The 21,124-nt window shown below is 38.4% G+C and overlaps 1 protein-coding gene across 1 annotated transcript in view; it reads right to left on the minus strand.

Annotated features, from left to right (window-relative positions):
- Positions 1–19,690: 19,690 nt before the first annotated feature.
- Positions 19,691–21,124, minus strand: part of COL12A1 (collagen type XII alpha 1 chain) — a 153,126-nt gene continuing 151,692 nt past the window's right edge. Inside the window, 2 exon segments of the mRNA XM_014577982.3 lie at positions 19,691–20,623; positions 20,625–20,743. Coding sequence (XP_014433468.2) covers positions 20,561–20,623; positions 20,625–20,743 — 182 coding nt within the window. The 3' untranslated portion in view covers positions 19,691–20,560.

The raw sequence follows: 21,124 nt of genomic DNA on the forward strand, positions 1-21,124 counted from the left end.
ACAAGAATTATGGCATTGCATCAGAGAGATTATGAATATAAATAAAAGATCAAAAGAAAAATTCCTATCAATATTAAAGATAACTCTTTATTTCCTTATGACAGTATGTGTCCGGCATTCTAGACTCTACACAGACAAAAACTAAAAAGACATGCACAATATCTATTGGCACTGGGGAACATTAAGGAAGGGAACACCAAATCCAGGTCACATTCAGCAGCAAAAACAAACTTGTCTCTGAGGGTGACATCACAGTCTGGGAGATCTTTCACTGCTATGGGATACATGCCACTTTAAGAACAAAATGATCCTTAACATTAGACTTGGCATCTTGATTATATTTGGGTGAAAAATGTAATGTGGGAAACAAACTATCTTTACCCATTATAAATCTGCAATCAACACTTCCTAACCAACTTGCACTGAATACATTCCAGCACCTGGCCTGAACACCAAAGTAGCTGCAGAGGGACACAGCATTTTTACAAATCTCCTGTAAATTAGTAGATTCTATTTATTTTTTAAACATTGCTTCTTCCTCCAAGTGTATGTGTTTATTGCCAGTTATACTAGCTCTCACACAACTGAGATAGTTCAGTTAGATAAAGACATTTTTTCCTTCCCTCTTTGAAGCTTTATTCATGATGCTGGCAAGAAATCAGGGTCTAATTGAACAGCCTGAAATCCATTTCCCCAGCTGGAACATTTTGGAGATAATGTCATTCAAAACATATATTGTGGCTGAACAATGATCTGCCACTGCAAGATGATATGCCGTGAGGAAGCAGAGCTATTTACCAGAGTTGTCAGTCATTTCTCCAATATCACTACAACTAAGATTGTCAGAATTTCCTTATTAAAAACCCCTCAGTGCAGCAGTCATAAGATTTTCCTTCTGGCTGAGAGTGTTTATCTTCCAGTATTGCTTTGCTGTCTATCTTCCTTCACCCCCCACCCTGCCAAGGTTATCAACCAGTGTTGCTCCTCTCTAGGTAACAAAGTGGAACAGTACTCCAGTGGATTCACTCCACTATCATGAAGAGGAGAAACAGATCAAAATAGAAGGGACTGAGCTGCATCAACACCCGATTCCCTTAATCCAAATAAATTGATCAAATGGGAGACATTCATCAGATCCCAATAGATCCACCCAACTATGTGGTCCATTGAATGGTAGGGAGAAAACTAGGGTGCATCTACACAGCAACATTATTTTGAAATAACTTAGTCCATGTCTACACAGCAGGCATTTATTTCAAAATAATGTCAAAATACTGTTAAGCTGGAGGACTTCTTACTCTGACTCCTGTAACCCTCATTGTACAAGGAGTAAGGGAAGTCAGAGGAAGAGTGCTCTATTTTGAAATAAGTGCCTTGTAGACGCTCCCAATTTCGAAATAAGCTCTTTCGAAATAGTGTAGCTTATTTCAAGTTAAGCCTTGCTGTGTAGCTCCCCCTCCCCCAGATTATTGTCAATATACAGTACTTTAAAGGAAATCCTTTCTTTTGCTAAGTTTCCCCAAGATGTAGGGGATAAAATTTCACAGTGCTCTTATAAAAAACAATTGAAAGTGGAGGGAAAGGGTTTATTCACCGTGTATGCTAGTAAAGGCCTGGAAGAATCTTACCCTGATAGCCTGGCTACAGAGGTATTTCCAGAAGACTAACTCAAGATATTTCCTAATCACAGAAGGCTGATGATTCTCCTTCAGTCAGCTCAGCTGTATGCACGTTCTGGGCCGGATTCAGCCTGAAATCAGCTTGGAACTGCAACAGCTTATTCCACACTTGAACTTGACCTCTGACTCAGTATGTGTATTTCAGTTCTAAATAGAAATATAGGTATTGAGATCCTGATGATCCAGAAAAAGGAGAGACTCTTATTCCACAGAGCCCCACTGATTCCTTCTGGCTGGAACAGAGTAGATTAACAGCAAGTTTATTAGATACATCGGATGTATAGGCCTCTACCGTTACTCAAGAATAGTAGGTTATATTTAGTACCAATTAATATATCTGTAGAAACATTGTCTCAACTATCTTTTCTGAGATGTTACCTCTGAAAACTAACCTTTTTTTAAAGTGCTCTGATAAGAAAATGAAGCAAGTAATACATTCAAATTAAATGGCTCATGTCGTAATAGCTGGAAACTTAGTACATTAATGGAGGTCACTTACCATTTCTTTGAAATGAATTTGCACTGGGAGCTGCGGGGGCTGACTAGATTGGAAAGACATCCAATCTGGAAATGTTCATATATTGCTAATAACATCTCCATGTCTTATCTCCACAAGTGTTCAAAAGCATGACAAATGATGCCAGAGACTAGAATAATATCAGTTTCTATTGTGTTTGCTCAGATGCTTTCCATAAGGGTATGGCCTGCTTAATGTCTCCTGAATTAACGCCCACACAAACAGTCAATAGTTGCATATGTATATTCAGTAGATACCTGTAATAAGCTTATGTACATAATCCCACTAAGTTATGTGAGTGAACAATGAGTGAGTGAAAAATAATGACTCTATAATAGGCTGTCTGACACCTCCACTAAGATTTGTCCCATTTCTTGGTTTCCATTAAGTCATGATTGGCTGGAACAATCTATTAAGATTTGAATGTCCTAAGAGTGTGAGAGAAACCAGACAAGAATTTTTTACAAGCCCTTGCTTTGCTAACTGCAGTCCATAAAAAAGAAGATATGAGGAGGTGACATATTGAAATTACCTAATTTTGTTTCATTATTACAGTCTTTAATTAAAATAATTTGTTTTCACAACCTGTACAAGATTTTAAATGTTTCAGTTTAATGACAGATTGTTTTATGAGTTCCTCCTTGAGACAAATGAATAGCAGTTATTGAACTTCAAAATGTTCTTGCCTGATAGTTGATTCTAATTATGAGAGGTGGCATTTTTCAGGGTGCTTGCAGGAGTTAGTCCCAATAACTCTTGCTCACTTTTGAAAATCCCACTCTATTTTTTCCTTGTAACATCTTTTAATTCCTGACTACTTTAAAACAATAGCATGTGTTATATAGCTATAGCTGTATTCTTTGTTCTAATTTTATAGATTCATCTATTCCAAGGCACACAGGAAACAGAATTGATCAGGGATGCTCAGACCTCAGTGGTTCAGAGCATTGTGATAATCTAGACCGGTGATAGATACTCACAAGCCAAAAAGGCTCATAAATGTATCTCCTGCAGCTTTTTGCAATATATGGTATCCAAACACTGTGTGATTTTATTTTTAACCCATCAGGATCTTTTAGTATGTTAATAATGAACTGTAGAATACTAGGTCTGTCATGCTGATTTAGAATAATATAAATATATATAAGACATGAATCAAGGAATTCACACTGTATTTGGCTCTTTTGAGAATACTGATCCTGAACCACTGAGGTTTGTGTATCCCTGATCAATTCTGTTTCCTGTGTTACACAAATGATAGAGTGGCCCTGAATTAATTCTTGTTTCAACTGGAGTCCACTAATCATTTTTGTGGCTCTCTTTGAGCTATCTCCAGTTTATTTACACCCTTTTTTAAATGTTTCCCAGACCTCATAGAAAGCATGGGATGAAAGGGTGGAAAGGCAAAACCTAACGTGGTGCTACAACCCTACTGTGCATCTGGAACGGGGAGGCAGGCCTAATTCAGGGTCCACTCTAGCCACTGGCAAGCTATGCAGTTGGGCAGGACAGCAGATTTCTGGGCAGCTGCCTAGGGCTTGGCTCTTGAACAACCTCTTTATCCTCCCAAAGATCTGCACTGGGCTGAGATTAGGGGGGCAGAACGGACACAGACAATGTACATATGTAATGCTGAGTCACTACAATAACACAATAAGCAACTGGTTGGTTGCCTTAGTAAAAAGTTCATGAAACATTGAGTTAATAGGTTCCGTGTTGATTTGGGGGTGTTCTAATTTTTAAATCATAATCTCCTGGGATACCAAACCAAATGCTTTACTGAAGACTCAGTATATTGTGTCATCCAAACTTGTAATCTCATAAAAAAGACAGTCAAATTTTTTTTTTTTTTTTTTTTGCAAGTGTCATGCTGTTGATTTCTATTTAGCTTGTGGTCCACTATGAACCCAAGATCCTTTCCTTAGTACTTCTTCCTAGACAGTCACTTCCAATTCTGTATGTGTGAGACTGATTGTTCCTCCATAACTGGAGAACTTTGCACTCATCCTTATTGAATTTAATCCTATTTACCTCAGACCATTTCTTCATTTTGTCTAGACCATTTTGAATTATAATCCTATCCTCCAAAGTACTTGCAACCCAGACCAGCTTCATATTACCTGCATACTTCATAAGTGAACTCTCTATGCCATTATCTAAATCATTAATGTAAAAAGAACTGGTCTCAAAGCTGATCCCTGTGGACTTCCATTCATTAAGCCCTTCCAGAATGACTGCAAGGCATTGATAACTGCTCTCTGGAAATGGTTATTCAACCAGTTATGCATCCACCTTATAATAGTGCCATCTAAGTTGTATTTCCCTCGTTTGTTAATGAGACGGTCATCTGAGACTTTATCAAATGCTTTAATAAATTCTAGATATACCACACCCATTGTTTCCCCGTTATCCACAAGGTTTGTTCTGCTGTAAAATATATATATATATATATATATATCAATATCAGGTTGGTTTGCCATGATTTGGTCTTGACAAATCCATGCTGTTACTTATCACTTTATTGTCTGCTGGATGCTTGCAAATTGATTCCTTAATTATTTGCTTCATTATCTTTCCTGGTACAGCCGTTAATCTCACTGGTCTGTAATTCCCTGGGTTGTCCTTATTTCCCTTTTTTATAGATCGGTGCTCTATTTGACCTTTTTCAGTCTTTGGAATCTCTCCCATATTCTATGACTTTTCAAAGATAATCACTAATGGCTTGGATATTTACTCAGTAAGCTCGTTGGGTATTCTATGATGTATTTTGTCAGGCCCTTGTGATCTGAAGACATCTAATTTGCTAAGTAATTTAAACTTGTTCTTTTCCTATTTTAACTTCCAAACCTACCTCATTTTTACTGACACTCATAATGTTAGGCGTCCAGTTGTCACCAACCTTTTTGGTGAAAACCAATACAGAGATGTCATTAAGCACCTCTGCCATTTCCACATTTTCTGTTAATGTTTGTCTCTCTGAATATTCAAGGTAAAATGCCTGTTGGTCACTCTAGTCCTGGTAAAAGGGTTCCAAGAGAGGATCGAGTTGGTATCTGATTCCACTTGTGCCTGCATAGTGATGGCCTTATGTGATTGTTGTTGTCCTTATATGATTGTTGTTGGCCTTATGTGATTCCATCCCAAGACAGGTAGAGGCATGAGGCCTGGCTCCTGAGAGGGTATTCAGAGAGAACAGGAACAGGCAGAGGTGCGAACAGCCCCAGAACTACGGCATTCCTTGGAGGTTTTAAGAAAGTATGAACAAAAATGTCTCAGTTGTTTTTGAGGGAGAATGAAAAAATTCACTTCTTCCCATTCAAAAAGAAATAGTTTGCAACTTTTAACATCTCTAGAATGGAAATGTCAGGGGCTGGAAGGTAGGTCTTTAGAAAGAAGCAGTCCTTGCAGAGGAGAGTCTTTCAGCATTCTCGTGAAAATTGATGTGGCCTTTGAGAATAGCACTTCATTCATGTGAATTGCAAATGATATTTGTTAACATTTTTTAACAAGGTTCAAAGAGAAGTGATACTGAACAGGGCATTTACATATAACAAGGCAGAGACACACGATGGAACTATTGGGGGGGATGGATGTTTTTTTAAAATCTGACCATTTCATTTAGTTACTTGAATGGGAGATAAGGGTTTTACAAAATCTGGGCCTAAAAGGTGGGTACTCACAAGGCTAGAAATCTGGCCCATACTGCATTCAACATCCATCAGTTTTAAGAAGTATAACATTCAACCATATAATGTTCAACCTTTGCTCAAGGCAAAATCCACTATTTTTCTTACTCTCCTGGAATTCCTACAGGATCTGTGACTTGGAATTATCTGTTGTGTGATACTCAGGGCTTGGCTACACTCTCTTGCAGTCTGAACTACTGGGATGTGAAACAATGTGCCAAAGTGCTGTGCTGCCTGTAACTTCCCAGTCTGGACATTGTAAGTGCAAACGAAAAGGTTCCTAGTTTGTTTTACTGTCATCCTATTCAAAAGGGCTACTTTAATGTGAACTAGGAACCTTTTACCTCAGGCCTTCAGCTTCCAAGCATGGACATCACAGAACAGCACTTTAGTGCATATTGATAGACTCACCCTATAGTCCAAACCGCAGAGCACTGCAGACATAGCCTTAGTCTCAGTAGTGTTGCAGGATGACCACAGTCAAAGCACTGTGGATAATGTCAGGCAACATGCCACAGGTCAACATACTAACAAGATGAGAAATTACAGTTGTAAATTTAGTCTGCCAACACTGAATTGATTCAAGATGCTTTAGAAATGTGAATTATTTGCAGCCTTTTTTGTGCCGGTGATGCTCCTGGAAAAACACAAATCAGATGTCACTGATAAAAGCTGGGAATATTTTGAACAGGGACAAAATGTAATATATTGTTGGTATTATAATGAGAACTTTCATAACTATTTCAGCTGGAGTGATCCTTACAACTACAAAAGCCAAGTAGATGAAGTAAATAAAAACTTCCCACATCAAGCAAGACATGATGATATATATAAGTGTGACAAAAACACATTGTACCTCAATTCATTCACTGATGATCCAGAATGGAAACCTAAACAGGAATGCAATGATATATAAACCATATGGAGGTTAATAAGTACGTTTTTTGATCCTTCAGGACTTTGGCATAGTAACTTCTTGGCATTTTCTCCTTGCATATGTACTGTATTAGCTAAGAATCACCAAAACAAACGTATATTGCTGCTATCCGACACTATTTCTGATAGTGGGAGTTACCATTAGAATAATTCTCTATGTTCTCATGGGCAGATGTGTATAGAATATTACATTTCCCACCGTGAATCAGATAATAGGGGGAAGAAATCCAGTATCCTGCCTCTGGCAGTAGCCGATAATGACAGTAAAAAGGTGTACTATCTTTCCTGAGCTCTGCTGCTTATGAGCCTTGTGGTCTTTAATGGGTCTAGCATTGAGCCCCAAATTACTGTATTTTGCAGGGGGACCTTAGAAATATTTGTGACAGATTTGGCAATTTTCTGTAATATCCTTGATAAACCTTGAATTAAGTGTGAGTGTCATTGTACTAATACAATGGCTAGGTGTTTTTATGAGCTCTAGAAAGTGTTGTGTACTTGTATTGAACAGTGACTCAGACAAGAATGTACTTTTGGATGTGCAGCATTACATGGGGACTCTCTAGAGATAGGTGAATGTAAATTCCCCACTTGTGGTTATGTAAAAAGCTCAGCCAGTCTTTTGAAGCTGTGCCCTGAGGTGGGGACCATTGTCTACCAATTATCTGTCTCTAGAATCAGAAGGACAAACTGATTCATGGGGCTATGTGTTCTGAGCTAAAGCTGCTATGAATTTGTAAACATAGAACCTCCCCTTTTTAAGAACTGACTAACTAGAGCCCCCACTGGAGGAATGATTTCTGGCTAGTTTATTACAATGTGTACAGGCCCCATTATTTGTTTTCAATATGTTTGTTTTTATAATGTGTACACCTTGAAAATAAATGTGCTGAACTTAATAGCCATAAATGACGATGCTATTTATTGTCTGTCATGAAAAAGTAAAGTACAGATGTTGACCTAATTAGGCACTCTGTCTCTGCAGGGGATAACACAGTAAATGCAGAGAATTGTGCAACTTGGAAAAACCCTAATCAGAAGGGAGAGACACATACTGGTCTCCAACCAAGAGAGGTGATGGGTAGCAGCTGGTGCCATTATAGAGAAAGGAACAATCTTTTGCATATTCTACTTGAAGAGACCATAAACAACTTTAGGTATCTGTATTTATAAGCCACCCACACTTTCATGTCTATTAAAAATGCACTGCAATGTAACGCTAACAGACGGAACCGAACCTAGGATCTCTGGAGCTTAGTGCATAAGCCTCTACTGCTTGAGCTAAAAGTGAACTGGCTCTCAGCTAAGGCTACACAGTGGGGGTGAATAAATACCGGCCCGTAGGCTGGCTCTGATCTCTCAGGTTAGACTTTGGTGGACCCCAAACTGCCATATTTACCTGCACCTCCACAGGTATGGGGGATCGCAGCTTCTATTGGCCCACAGATCACTATTCCGGTCAATGGGAGCTGTGATCCCCTGTACCTCTATAGGTGCAGATAAATATAGTAGCAGAGGCTCACTAGGGCTAACACTGGCGAACTGCTGCCTTTTTATTGCCCACCCTTGCTGCAGAGGGTTCTTCTTCACTGTGAGTGGTCTAAGTGCCACCAGATGGGACAGTGAACCACACCTTATAGATGTGTAGATTACATACTTCCTCTAGCTGAGGAAGTGCGTCCCAAGCTTCAGAAACATTCCAGTTGAAATCCTGGATGAGCCACCGCTTGTAATGCCAGCAGGCAGAACCAAACTTAGGACCTCTGGAACTTAGTGCAGGAGCCTCTTCAGCGTGAGCTAAAAGCCAGCTGACTCTCAGCTAAAGCTGTAGAGAAGCTAATTATTTCTCTCTGTAAGTGGTCTAAGTGCCACTACATGGGACAGTGAACCATGCCCAGTAGGTGTGTAGGTTACAACAACATTTATAATATTCTTAGACAAACCCTTCCTGTAACATTTAGCCATATTATTCAATCTTATCTGTCTATTGGTACCACTATGAGGAAGAAAACATAGGGTAAAGGTGGAGAAGAAAGAACAAATATGTATATTCTAACTAAGAAGTGAAAGTGAGACTGTAAAAGGCTGAGCAATAAAGACTAACCTCTAAGAGACTCCATTGCTCACTCACTGGTCAGTGCCACAAACTGAAGCAGCTTTCTGATGCTGGATTTTCAAACAAACCCTTTATTTCAGGATGTGTTCACTAACACTCTAAGCACAGCCAAATGCTGCAGCAATCCCTGTCTGCCCCTATTAATCTACAGATCGCAGTTTTATAACTCCAAAATATTACTAGTGATCAGTTGCTAAAGATACTATTAATTAATACAGAACTATTGAGACATTTTCTTTTGAGCCTAAATTCCAAATGGAATTGTCTGACATATCACAATTATAAAATAAAAAAAATCTGAAACTCTTAAATGCTCCAGTTGTGACTTCTCATTCTGGTGCACTGATAAAGACAGTATACAATTATCTCCAATAATATCCTTAAATTAGCTCAATGTAATCCAAATCAATCAGCTGACTATACAAGGTATTGTAAATTTTGTACATGTATTTACTTGTGTGTAACTTTAATTGCTTGTTTTCCAGGAATAACTGGTAATAGGAGCCTTTATTTGGAAGTGTAAGCCACTTATGTTTTGTTGTAGAAAATGACCAGGTATAATCCAACTTGTCTTTACACATGTTGTGGCAAATCTATTATAACTCCAATGAGAAATTACTTTGGAAACTATCTTAAAAATCAATATGTCATATCCCTTTATAGTGACTTAAAATAATGAAATTGGTTGAGTCTATTTAGTCCAACTGTTGTAAATTTAGTCTCCTAATTTATAAAATCTGTAGAGTATTCCCCTCTCCCACAGACAACAGAGGCCTTACTCTTGTACAGTGCCACCACTCTGTTCTCAAACCTCCTACCAATGAGACATTTAATTCTCATCTTCATATTACAATAATACTGTCCATTGGATTCTTCATAATGGGACATTGATTTAATAGGAAAAGAGTCTATATTTTCCATTTGAAGACTAGTGCTGAGTTTCATACACATCTGTCATACAAGATGGCAAAGGCCTACTGCTGACTACTGTAGGAATTCCAAAGTAAAATACCACAAAGTAACCCCCCTAAAAGCAGTACATGGAATATTTAACAATAAGTTGATATTTCTCCCTCTTTTAGTACCAGGTAATGCCTAACTCTAAGCTACCAACTTCACATGCCCTATGAATCTTTTCCTTTTGCATCAGTGAGGTGGGACAAACAGATACTATTCTCTCCCTATGCAGTTCAAAGGGGATAGGGTGAAGTGAACAGAGCTTTGGCTAGCCATTATATCTGGCCAAAGGAATGGGAAGGGAATGATCTGCACCTGGTAAAGGAGTGGCTCAGTTTCCTTCCCCATGGAGCAAGTGGGGGCAATTAATTCCAGGTGTGGCACAGCTCTGCACCACTTCATAATCAAAGCTCCATTTAGTCCTTTGCAGTTCTTGAGCCCTTTGGTGATAGGCATTAAATACCCCATTACAGACAATGCACACAAATGCTAGAAATAGTTTGAGTACTGTCTTCCAGAAAGTAAGTACCCATATCTATCTATAACTTTAATTAAAATACAGAGCACAAACTGTGTCAACATTTAAGCTCTGAGGCTAAGTGCTCTGCTAAGAGCATCTCTACAGACCACAATGTGTTAATTAGAAATCTTTTCCTCACCTTTGTTAAAAGCTTGTACCCATCATCTAAAAAGCACCTCCTGAAAAATCACATAATGTTGGGATGTTGGGAAAACCTCTAATATGATCAGTGAAATAGGTTTATTCAGCTATTTTGAAAATCTGTTAGCAACAGGTTACAATGCTTTCTTTGGGGCCAATTTCTATAGTATTTTCTCCCCTTATTCAATTATGGTTGGCGTGGAGAGTACAAAGCTTATAAGCTTTCTCACTAGCAAGGAATATGAGAGAGCTTGATCTCCTTTTGCTTCTGCTCATTCAAGCTATTAAACCACTCATTCTTTTCTGCCAGGTACGTGCTAGGTACTGTCGTCATTGTATCTAGCCAGGAGATGGATATTTACACAGTGTGCAAATTATTTCTTGCTAGAAGAATCTACCTACCATTCACATCTCTTAACATTAGTTAGTGTTTTTGTCTCCGTAGTATGAAACTGTATTTTGAAAAGCCTGTATTTGGGATTTTATAAACTTAATGATGCAAGTTCCCTCCCTAATCCATGGGTGGGAAGGACCCTGAGCCTAGGTGTTGCACAGTGCCATGAGAAATGAAAGAAACAGGATACAGCAAACCTAATATTTTGCTTGGAAAGGCCATAGTCCCTGCACTTTTTTCACCATGGGAGGCCCCATCTTTTTAGCATTCTAGAAGAGTTTGGAGGGAAATTTGGGCAGTCAATGGATCTGTGACTACATGGGTCACACAGCTGCCCCCAAAAGGAGGATCATAGCAGAGACTTAAGGAGGCAACTGCAACGCCAACAATAAATTATAGCTATTAACTATTTAAGTCCCAATACACCTCCTGATTTGCACAATCATTTAAATAATATCCCTCTTGGACAGAAAAAGGATTTACTATTGTTCTTGACTGGATGGGGTTTCATTAACCATATATGGGGCACAACTGGAATTCTGGGAGATGTGGATGCTTTGTACAAGTGAGTCACTCCCCTGGGATATGTGATGTAGTGTGGCATAAGGGCATGTAACCTGCGCACAGGGCTCAAGTGTTGCATTATAGTAATGTTAATGATGTACCCTCCTCACTCTAACCCAAAAATCTGTCCTCAGATTTCCCCTATCCATTCCACTGTTGTTAAACTTGTGCTTGATACTTGTTTACAAACATTTGCTAAATAAACTTGTCAATTTGTTCTTGACTAGATGGGGTCTGAGTCCATGAACTTCAGGGTATTACAGGTAGAATATTATTTACATTCTTCTCTTCTTCCACCTCTTCCTTGGACAGCCTGCTGCCAGATAGATTATCCACTTTTCTTCTGCTCTTGAGGGCTTAATTTTCCTCCCAAGGAGGGAGGCAGCTCAGCCAACCTAGACCATTCCAGCAGGTGGCCAGACAGCAATAATCAGGTGTGCACTCTACCATTCCATCTGCTTTATTGCTCTGTCTGGGCCCCTTTTAGTAGCCCAGAGCCTGGATGCCTTAAACCATGGTGATGGGTGAATGAGAATTCATTACACTACGATGGAGAACATGAATATTTCAATAAAATGAACCATGTATTCCCAACCCAGGTTTTGGCAGATTTTTCTGTGGGAATTTTTTATCTCTGTGACCTTATTTCTCCTCACAAGGATGAATTCAACATTTCCTTGCAAGCTGGAGCAAGGGGGTTTGATTTACCCTAAATTTAAAATGATTCAACAACTGTACACACAAAGGCTGGGCACAGCTTGCATGCTGAGCTCTTTGGGTGACCTTCCTTTATGAAATTCCTTGTTGCAATGGCACAGTAGTGATGCACTTTCACTAAAACCCCTTATTTACAGCTCATACATACATAAATCCCAGCCTGTTGATACACAGAGAAGCCTGGTCTAAAGCTGCTTTTCCCTGCCTCCTCTTCCCTCAGATTAGGGAAGGCATGACATCAGTTCTGTGGCTCCTCCACCCTGACAGAGAGAGAGACAGATAAAGGCAGGGGGGATCAGTTGTGCCGTAATTAGTTCTAGTTAAAAGTTGCTCTTGAGCTCTAAGCTTACTGAAATGTCATTTGTCTCGCCAAATATTAGAAACATGTGACCTTATGTGTTTCCTAACATTGTGAACTATTAATCATTGTTGTATATAAAATAACTACATTTCTAGTTGCGTTCATGCAGTCAGTTATTCAAAAGCAGTTATAACAGACCTTCTTTGGGAAAGAAATGCAGTTGGAGGGGGGAATGCCCTGTCAAAATGTTTTTAAGGCTTGGGACAGCTATTTGAAATGTTTGGTACTGGTTTGACTTGAGCTGCCATTGACAGTACAGATTAGTTAGGCAGATTAAACTGAGCTTTAAGGAATATAACCTCAGGATATTGCTGCAGAGAATGTGTTGGCTGGGTTTTTGGAGTCCAGCAGAATTTTCTTTCAGCTCTACTACGTATAAGGGCATTGATAGTCACAACACACAGAAAGCTCATATCAGTCTAGGGGACTTCCAAGTAAAACTACTGGGGTGCGTCTAGGTTGGCAAGATTTTGCGCAAAAGCAGTTGCTTTTGCGCAAAAACTTGCCAGCTATCTACACTGGCCGCTTGAATTTGCGCAAGAGCACTGACTTTGTAATGTACAAAATCAGTGCTTCTTGCACAAATACTTTCATGCTCCCACTTGGGAAAAAGCCCTCTTGTGCAAGAATACTTGTGCAAGAGGGCCAGTGTAGACAGGGAAGAAATGTTTTGCGCAAAAAAGCCCCAATGGCTAAAATGGCGATCGGGGCTTTCTTGCGCAAAATCGCGTCTAGACTGGCCACGGGTGCTTTTGCGCAAAAGCACTTTTTGCACTAAAGCATCCGTGCCAATCTAGATGCTCTTTTGCGGAATTACTTTTAACTGAAAAACTTTTCCGTTAAAAGTATTTCCGCAAAATCATGCCAGTCTAGACGCAGCCCTGGTGTTGTGCACAGTGGATTCACTGTATTGGTCACTATACCGGCATTAGAGTTCCTAGAACTGAAACATGAATGCCTAATGAATAGGACCTGATATTGATGTTTTTGCATAGATCAAAATCCCATTTTGCTTCTTAAGAGAAATCCCAGTTCACCCTTTTTTTTTTTCATTGTATCCCTTTGGTATATATGGTCATGCCAATTTTCTTCCACAATTTGATCTGAGGAAGTGGGTCTGCCCCTGAAAGTTCATCACCTAATAAGCCATCTTGTTAGTCTTTAAATGCTGCATAGTCCTGTCTTTTGTTTCAGAAAGATCAGACTAACACGGCTACGTCTCTATCACCTGAAGTCAGTGAGAGTTTTGCCATTAAGAACAGTAATTTGTTCTCAGAAGATATTTTCCTCTCCATAGATAGATAGAGAAAGAGAGAAAGAGAGAGACTAATTTATTACTTTTAAGTTTATAAAGGAGAATTGCTTTCCTTTCATGTTCAAGCCATGGCTATGTGTTATGTAACTTCAGTTATTTAGGCAATAATGGGTGAAATCCTGGCTTCCTTGAATTTAGTAAGAGTGTTTCCATTTCCATAAAGAGAAAGTTAAAAGGTGACTTGATCACAGTTGTAAGTACCTACATGGGAAACAATATTTGATAATGAGATCTTCGATCTAGTACCGTGAGGTAACCCAGGATTCAATAGCTGGAAATTGAAGCAAGACTAATTTAGACAGAAAACAAGGCATAAAAGTTTTTAACAAGATCATGGTAGATTCTGCATCACTAGCAGGTTTAAAAAGATCTGCTCTAATTCAAAAGGAATTTTAGGGGAAGTTTTATGGACCATTCTGCCTTGGAGTCTGTGAATCAAGACAGACCTTATATTGATCTGCATTAGAGTTAGATGTTCCTTCACTTTGGATTAGTACAGTATTGTCTAAAGTAAAAAAAGAAAAAGTAAGTGCTCTGAGCAGCATGAGGGGAAAAAGGGAACAGAACGGAAAATATCAGAGAAGTGGCCAGTGGAAAAGAAATAAGGAAAAATTGCTAAATAGATCAAGGGACGATATACAAAGACAAACATGAGCAAAAGGGGATGAGAGGGAAGGAGGAGCTGTGCAGAAAAAAGAGATTTGTGAAAGGATCTGATAGCAGAAACTAGGTACTGTTCAGTGTACAGACTTTTTGTATAATTTGCTGTTATCTATATAAAAGAAGCCAAAAAGCTGTAAATATTAAACAATATGTTGCAACTTTCCAGTGGCAGTTGCTATGAGGCATAAATAGCAAACCATTTTAATTGATAAACATCTCACATCTGTTTTGCTTTAGCATCTGTAAAACCATTCTCACTTACAGGTATTTATCAGCTATGCACTTCCAAGACAGGAAAACTTTTTTTTATAATTAATACTAAACTTACAAATGTCTTTATTATTATGCCCCATCAATGAAGACTCATTCTGACTGATGTCTCTGGTAAATCACTCTGACTAGATGTCCTTTCTAATGGAAAAAAATTCAAATTCTTTCCTTTTAATCGATATTTCCTGAACAACTGAAGCTTCTCTACTTTTATCATAGCCCTGGAGGTTCATAACCCCGCTCCCTCTGTATTTCATTTTCTGCTTAAGTACCATGAAGGATGACAGGTTAGGGAAAAGACAGAAAGGAGATTCTATTTCTTCATGGTCTTTTTATTTTTTTTTTTCCATCTTCGTTTATTAATTAACATTATGAAAACATATGTTTACTAAAGAAGCATTTAAGACATAGCTTATGGCCACGATTTTCAAAAGGGACCAATGATTCAGGGGTGCCTCAATCTTTGGAAGCCCTGCTTTTGATATACTTTAAGGGGGCTAGATACGCAGAGACAGCATGCTCAGCATGTCCTAAAAATCAGAAGTTATTCAGGTGTCTCAAATGAGTACATGGAGTTCTAACTACTAAAATCAATAGTCACTTCTGAAAATCCTGACTGTTCACATCCATGATTATTAGCTTGCATGATGCCAAGGAGGCTTAAATATAGTTCACAAACAATCTAGACCTTGGAAGTGTCCACGACTGATTAGTTGGAGGATGAAAAAAATAGTATTTCACAGTGACATACTGTAAGTAAAAGTGTGAGTGAAAATATGCTTGTAAAAACAACTTAACAAATCCACTGAAGACGGCTAGGGTGAAGAAGACGTGTTCCATACCAATACCATTTCTCTCTGTATACATGCCAAAAGAACTTGATACACAATGGTGTAAATTCAGAGCAATAACATAGAATAAAAGTGTGAAGAATGTGGATCACAGCTCATACAGGCGCTAATGCCTTTCCTCATTACAATAAAAATGACATCTGCCGACTAATCTTGTAAGTCTCCAAATCAATGTTCCAAATTTGACTTCAGTGGGGCCTGGATTTCACCCCCATTTCTCTGCTCTGGTGTAATGTGTATGAACTCAGTTGTTAGACCTACTCTTATCCAACACATGACACAACAAAAGCAATGGAGTAAAAACATAATATTAAACAACACAGGAAATTATGTTCAAGGACAAGTCAAATAAGTTGCTTCTCTTATTTTCAGATGCTCATGTTATATTCATCATTGAATCCATGTTTCTGCATCTACTGCTCTTAAGTGAATGTTGGCTAACAGGTTTCCAACTGAGGCAAACTCTCCAAAGCAGAATTTTCCTTCATGTTTCATGATGATTTGTATATCACATGAAGAGATGATTGTCCATCTTTAAATTCATTTTACAAAGGGAAAAGCTCATTTTCTTTTGCCTTTAATGAAGAGACAAGTTGGCACATTAGGTTTTGTATATGCCTGGTGACTGCAAAACTCCAGTTTTTCACCTTGATTTTGGACATTTGAAATATGAGTCTTCTCCAATGGTCAGCAGTACACTGTAGGTTGATATAGTCTAGTTGGGCCAAAAGTCCATTAAAAATGAGTCATCCAATTTATATCCACAGAAACACCTGGGGCTTCTACTCTCTTCCAGGTGTAAAATGGTGGCCATTTTAGCTTTGTTTTTGTCTTTCAACCACACTGCAATCAGGATTTCAATGTCTTGTTTTTCTTCACTAGAGCAGAGGAGAGTTTTGATGAAAATGTAGTTCCTTGCAAATTATTTCATGCAGCAGTAGAATTTGTTACACTTTTCTGTCTTGGGATTTGCTCCATGCTGACCCATGTCAAGTGGCAACGTATGTATGTATGTATTTTTTCCAGAAGGGCCTGCCTGGGCTCATGTGGCAGTTCTGTTGGTGCAGATGGTGATGTCTGCCATGCACATGGCAAAAATCAATCAGTACGCCTTTATGTTTCTCTCTTTTAAGTGCCTTAGCTTCACAGTCACTCCAGCTTCCTTCAGAAATCATTGTTACTGCAAATACGCAACTGAAAAATAGGGGAAAAACAGGCTTTCAGTTGAAGCGCTATTGCTTTACATCCTTGCCACTGAGTCCTTTTTTTTTTTTTTTTTTTTGCTTTATCTAATTGTTTTGCATAGCAGTAGTCATATGCTAGAGCCAAATGTGTACAATTGTAAGTAGACAGCATCGTCATGGCACTTGCAGTTTTCCCTAACCTTGGTATCAGGAATGCAACAAAGAATCTGCTCTCTGTGTGTATTTGTGGGTGGAAGGGGAAGGAATTAGTTTCTTCATTAAGATCACACCCTAAACATTCCATTCTAATTTCAGATCAGTAGAAGCCCATTGCTGCCTACCTGTACACACATGCAGAGTCACTGTCAAAATACAGAGTGAACTGTAGATGAGCTTAGAAGTGAGTCTTTAATCCATCCCCTTGTTTAAAATCACTAAACTAAATAATGTGCACAATTGGCACATTATGTGTATAAGATTCCCGGGAACTAAGGACTGTTTATATTTGCTTTATACACTGTTTTTTTTTAGTTTTTATGACTGACTGAATTAGTTTCAACAAATACTTCCCCAGAAGTCAGAAGTTAAAGCTTAATCTAGCAATGCCATCTAGTCCATTCTGGGAGTCATTCCCCTGAGGATACATTTTTAAAATATTATTTAAGTTCTTCCTTCTTGCTATGCTATAGTAGCAAACACTAATTTAAATGCGGCCCAAACATTTCACATCATTTCCCCAATTTTAGAGGAGCTGGGGCAGAGGGTTGGGGTTTTTTCCCTCAAAAATCGTGTTCCAGGAAGAGAAGCTCTTTCTCAACCTTTGTTGTGAAGACGCAAGCAGCACTCTGCTGATTTTGTCTGAAAAACAATGATTACCAGCAAAATTCTTCCCAGATTCATGCAATTGATCCCTACTTATTTTAACTATTTCCCTCATATATTTTACTGGGCATTCCAAGCATTAAAGGAAGAAAATCTACTGAAGCAATATTCAACTTGCAAATCTGAGAGCAGATGTAAATCATAAAAATATATTAAGCATATACATAAACATAATTCTTATTTAATGCTCACGTGTTCTGGGTCTTTGGATAATCAAATAATAGCATCTAGATTAAGATCTGCCTTAATAAAGGTTATTTCTGAATGGGCACTAGTGCACACTGGACCTGGCAGGCGATAGATATATTTCACAAAGAACTAATTTTAATTCTATGCTTCAGATGAGATATTTTTGCTATTGGCCTTTTCATTTGGTGGATAGACAGGAATACCATCATGGAAGGATTTGGGTATTGGTTTAAGATTTTCCCAGGGATACATTTTAACATCTGAAACTGAGTGAAATTGTATACAATATTATTTTATACAAGACAGACACGCAATTTAGTCAATTTTCCAAATTCTTATCCATTTTTTTCTGCAAGTCCTAGGTAATGTTTTGTAGAAAGGTATAATGTAGAATACATTTTCCATGCTTTACCTTTCACAACTCAAGGGTTACACCAAGCCTAAGGACTTGATGTCTTTGACTTTCCTTTGCACATTTCTCAGTTTATTATATCTCCTGCTAAACTTCCAATAGATTATGGGCCCTTCCTGCCCTAATTTCAATGTCTCTCTGCAACTTTACTTGCTCAGAGTCTCTTTTATGCCATATAACAAAGCTGGCAGTGTACACAACTGCATTGTATAGTTTTCACGTTAGGACACTAAAATTCAGTGGAGAAAAGCTTACTCTTGAAACACTTAGCCCTTACAACTGCATTACTCACACTAGAGAACAAGGCTTGATCCAGTGGTGAGGGTGCTAGTCAGGAGACCCAGGTTCAATTCCCTACTCTGCCACACATGTCCTGTCTGACCTTGACATCTGTTAGCATGGAATCAGATGGCCGGCTGATGGGGGATATAAGTACCTAAGGGTATGTCTACACTACCCCGCTAGTTCGAACTAGCGGGGTAATGTAGGCATACCGCACTTGCAAATGAAGCCCGGGATTTGAATTTCCCGGGCTTCATTTGCATAAGCCGGGCGCCGCCATTTTTAAATCCCGGCTAGTTCGAACCCCCGTGCCGCGCGGCTACACGCGGCATGGAGTAGCTAGTTTGGATTAGAAGCCTAATCCGAACTAGCTACTCCATGCCGCGTGTAGCCGCGCGGCACGGGGGTTCGAACTAGCCGGGATTTAAAAATGGCGGCGCCCGGCTTATGCAAATGAAGCCCGGGAAATTCAAATCCCGGGCTTCATTTGCAAGTGCGGTATGCCTACATTACCCTCCTAGTTCGAATTAGGAGGGTAGTGTAGACATACCCTAACATATGTATAAGGAGCACAATGAGCATATGGCTAAGCATGGAGCAGGAGCTATCACCAGCCACTTTCTCCTTGCATTATTCCTCTGGTCCAATCTCCAGTAGCCTCTCTAGCTGCTCACCTGTCCACTAGTCTCATGGGAGACCAATGAGGTATACGGTATAGTGCAGTAGTTGGAGCTCAGAGCCTCATTTTGGTTTTGTCACCACCTATGCTACAGGTTGAGTGATATTGATAGCTAAATCAAAACCCCATATGAGGGGAAGCCATTGTTCAAATTAAATACAAGCACCCCATCCCATTCCGATCTACCAGTGTCACAGCATCAGGGACTTGTTTTAATACTAGTAAAATTTCAAATTAATTTGTGGGTTTAACAAAGAAAATGCAATGGTCTCTGTGTGTTTGTTACATCTCTCTCTCTCTCTCTCTCTTTTTTTTTTTTTTTTGTAACTTACAAGTTGAAATCCTCACAGTCCCATTCAAGAAAATGATCATACAAAGTAAATTTTCAGTAGTTTTATTGAAAAATGCCTCTTTTGTTTCAGAAATAAATAATATAAGGCAGTGAAATTCACAATTTGCAGTTAAAATATAAAAGCAGCAATTCTATATCCATAGTCTTGCAAACAATTTCCAACTGCTTTTGATAACTAAGAAACATTATATTCTGAAAAAAATCCATACTAAATATACAACACAAACATGCAATTTCATCTCTGCAGGATTGACTGCAATTTGGCATAAATGTTAATGTGTCTACAAAGAAATTTAAAGCACTATGAAAGTATATCCAGTTGATACAATGATTTCAGCTACATTACTTAAGGCTTGTGGTTGTTAAAAGAGATGTATAAGAGCAATATATGCCCTGTAAGGTATAACTAAGGATAGAAGAAATTGACAATGATGTACAAGGAATTGATTTGGTTTTTGCTAGACAATATAGACTTATGATGTAACTTAACTGCAGACAGGCATTAAAAAGGAGGAAAACTGTAGAGCTAAAGCAGACAGCTCTTTGAAAAATTGCAGCAGCTCTGGTTTTTGGTGTTTTGTTTTGTTTTTGGTATTTTTTTGTGTAAAGAAAATGCAGCATTGTGATAACTGAATGCACACAAAGTTCTAAGCAGCCACTTTAAGCAAAAGTATTTTACAAGCATTTCAGAGCAAGAACGCAATCTATAGTTACACATGTTGCTATTTGCACATAAGCATGATACTCGTACAAGATGTGAGTGCATTTCTGATTTGAAAATACCAGATGGGAGCATTGGAGAGTATAAGCTACACCCACTCCATCTGTATCTGCATATGCAAGCATAGCACAAACAAAAACAAACAACCAAAAACATAAAACAAGACAGATTTTTTTTATGGTTTTGTTTTTGCTTTTCTTGGTAATGATCTTTTCCAGCGCATTTGTTCAAGGTAATCCTGGTGAATGCATTTCAACTTCATAGTCCTCATATTCGTCCTCTCTCCTTTCTGACTCCATTGGTACTATGTAGGGCTCACTTTCAGGTTGATAGGGTCCACTTTCAGGTACGTATGACTCTGGTTGAAAATAGTTGTCTGATTGAACATTATAGTTATTGCATGTCTTTGAATCCACAAATATAATGAAAGTTAGTTTGGCTACATAATGTTAGTTGAATCTTAATTTAATATAATAAATATATAAATTAGTAATTCACTGATTTTTTTCAGTTTGTTCATGAAATTTGGGGTGTGGGACAGGAGCGACAATCAAATTATATGAAAATTAGATTTGGTTTTGAAAAACCTTCTAAAATCCAGCTATTTTAACACAAACATTGTGTGTTGTGGAATCTGTCTTAAGCTTTTGTACAAGGGCCCAATAAATTATTAAAAATTAAAATAAAGTAAAATAACATAATAATAGTATTTTACATCTACTTCAATAATCTAAAAATA

The sequence above is a fragment of the Pelodiscus sinensis genome, chromosome 3, assembly GCF_049634645.1.
Source record: "Pelodiscus sinensis isolate JC-2024 chromosome 3, ASM4963464v1, whole genome shotgun sequence".
Classification (NCBI taxonomy): Eukaryota; Metazoa; Chordata; order Testudines; family Trionychidae; genus Pelodiscus; species Pelodiscus sinensis.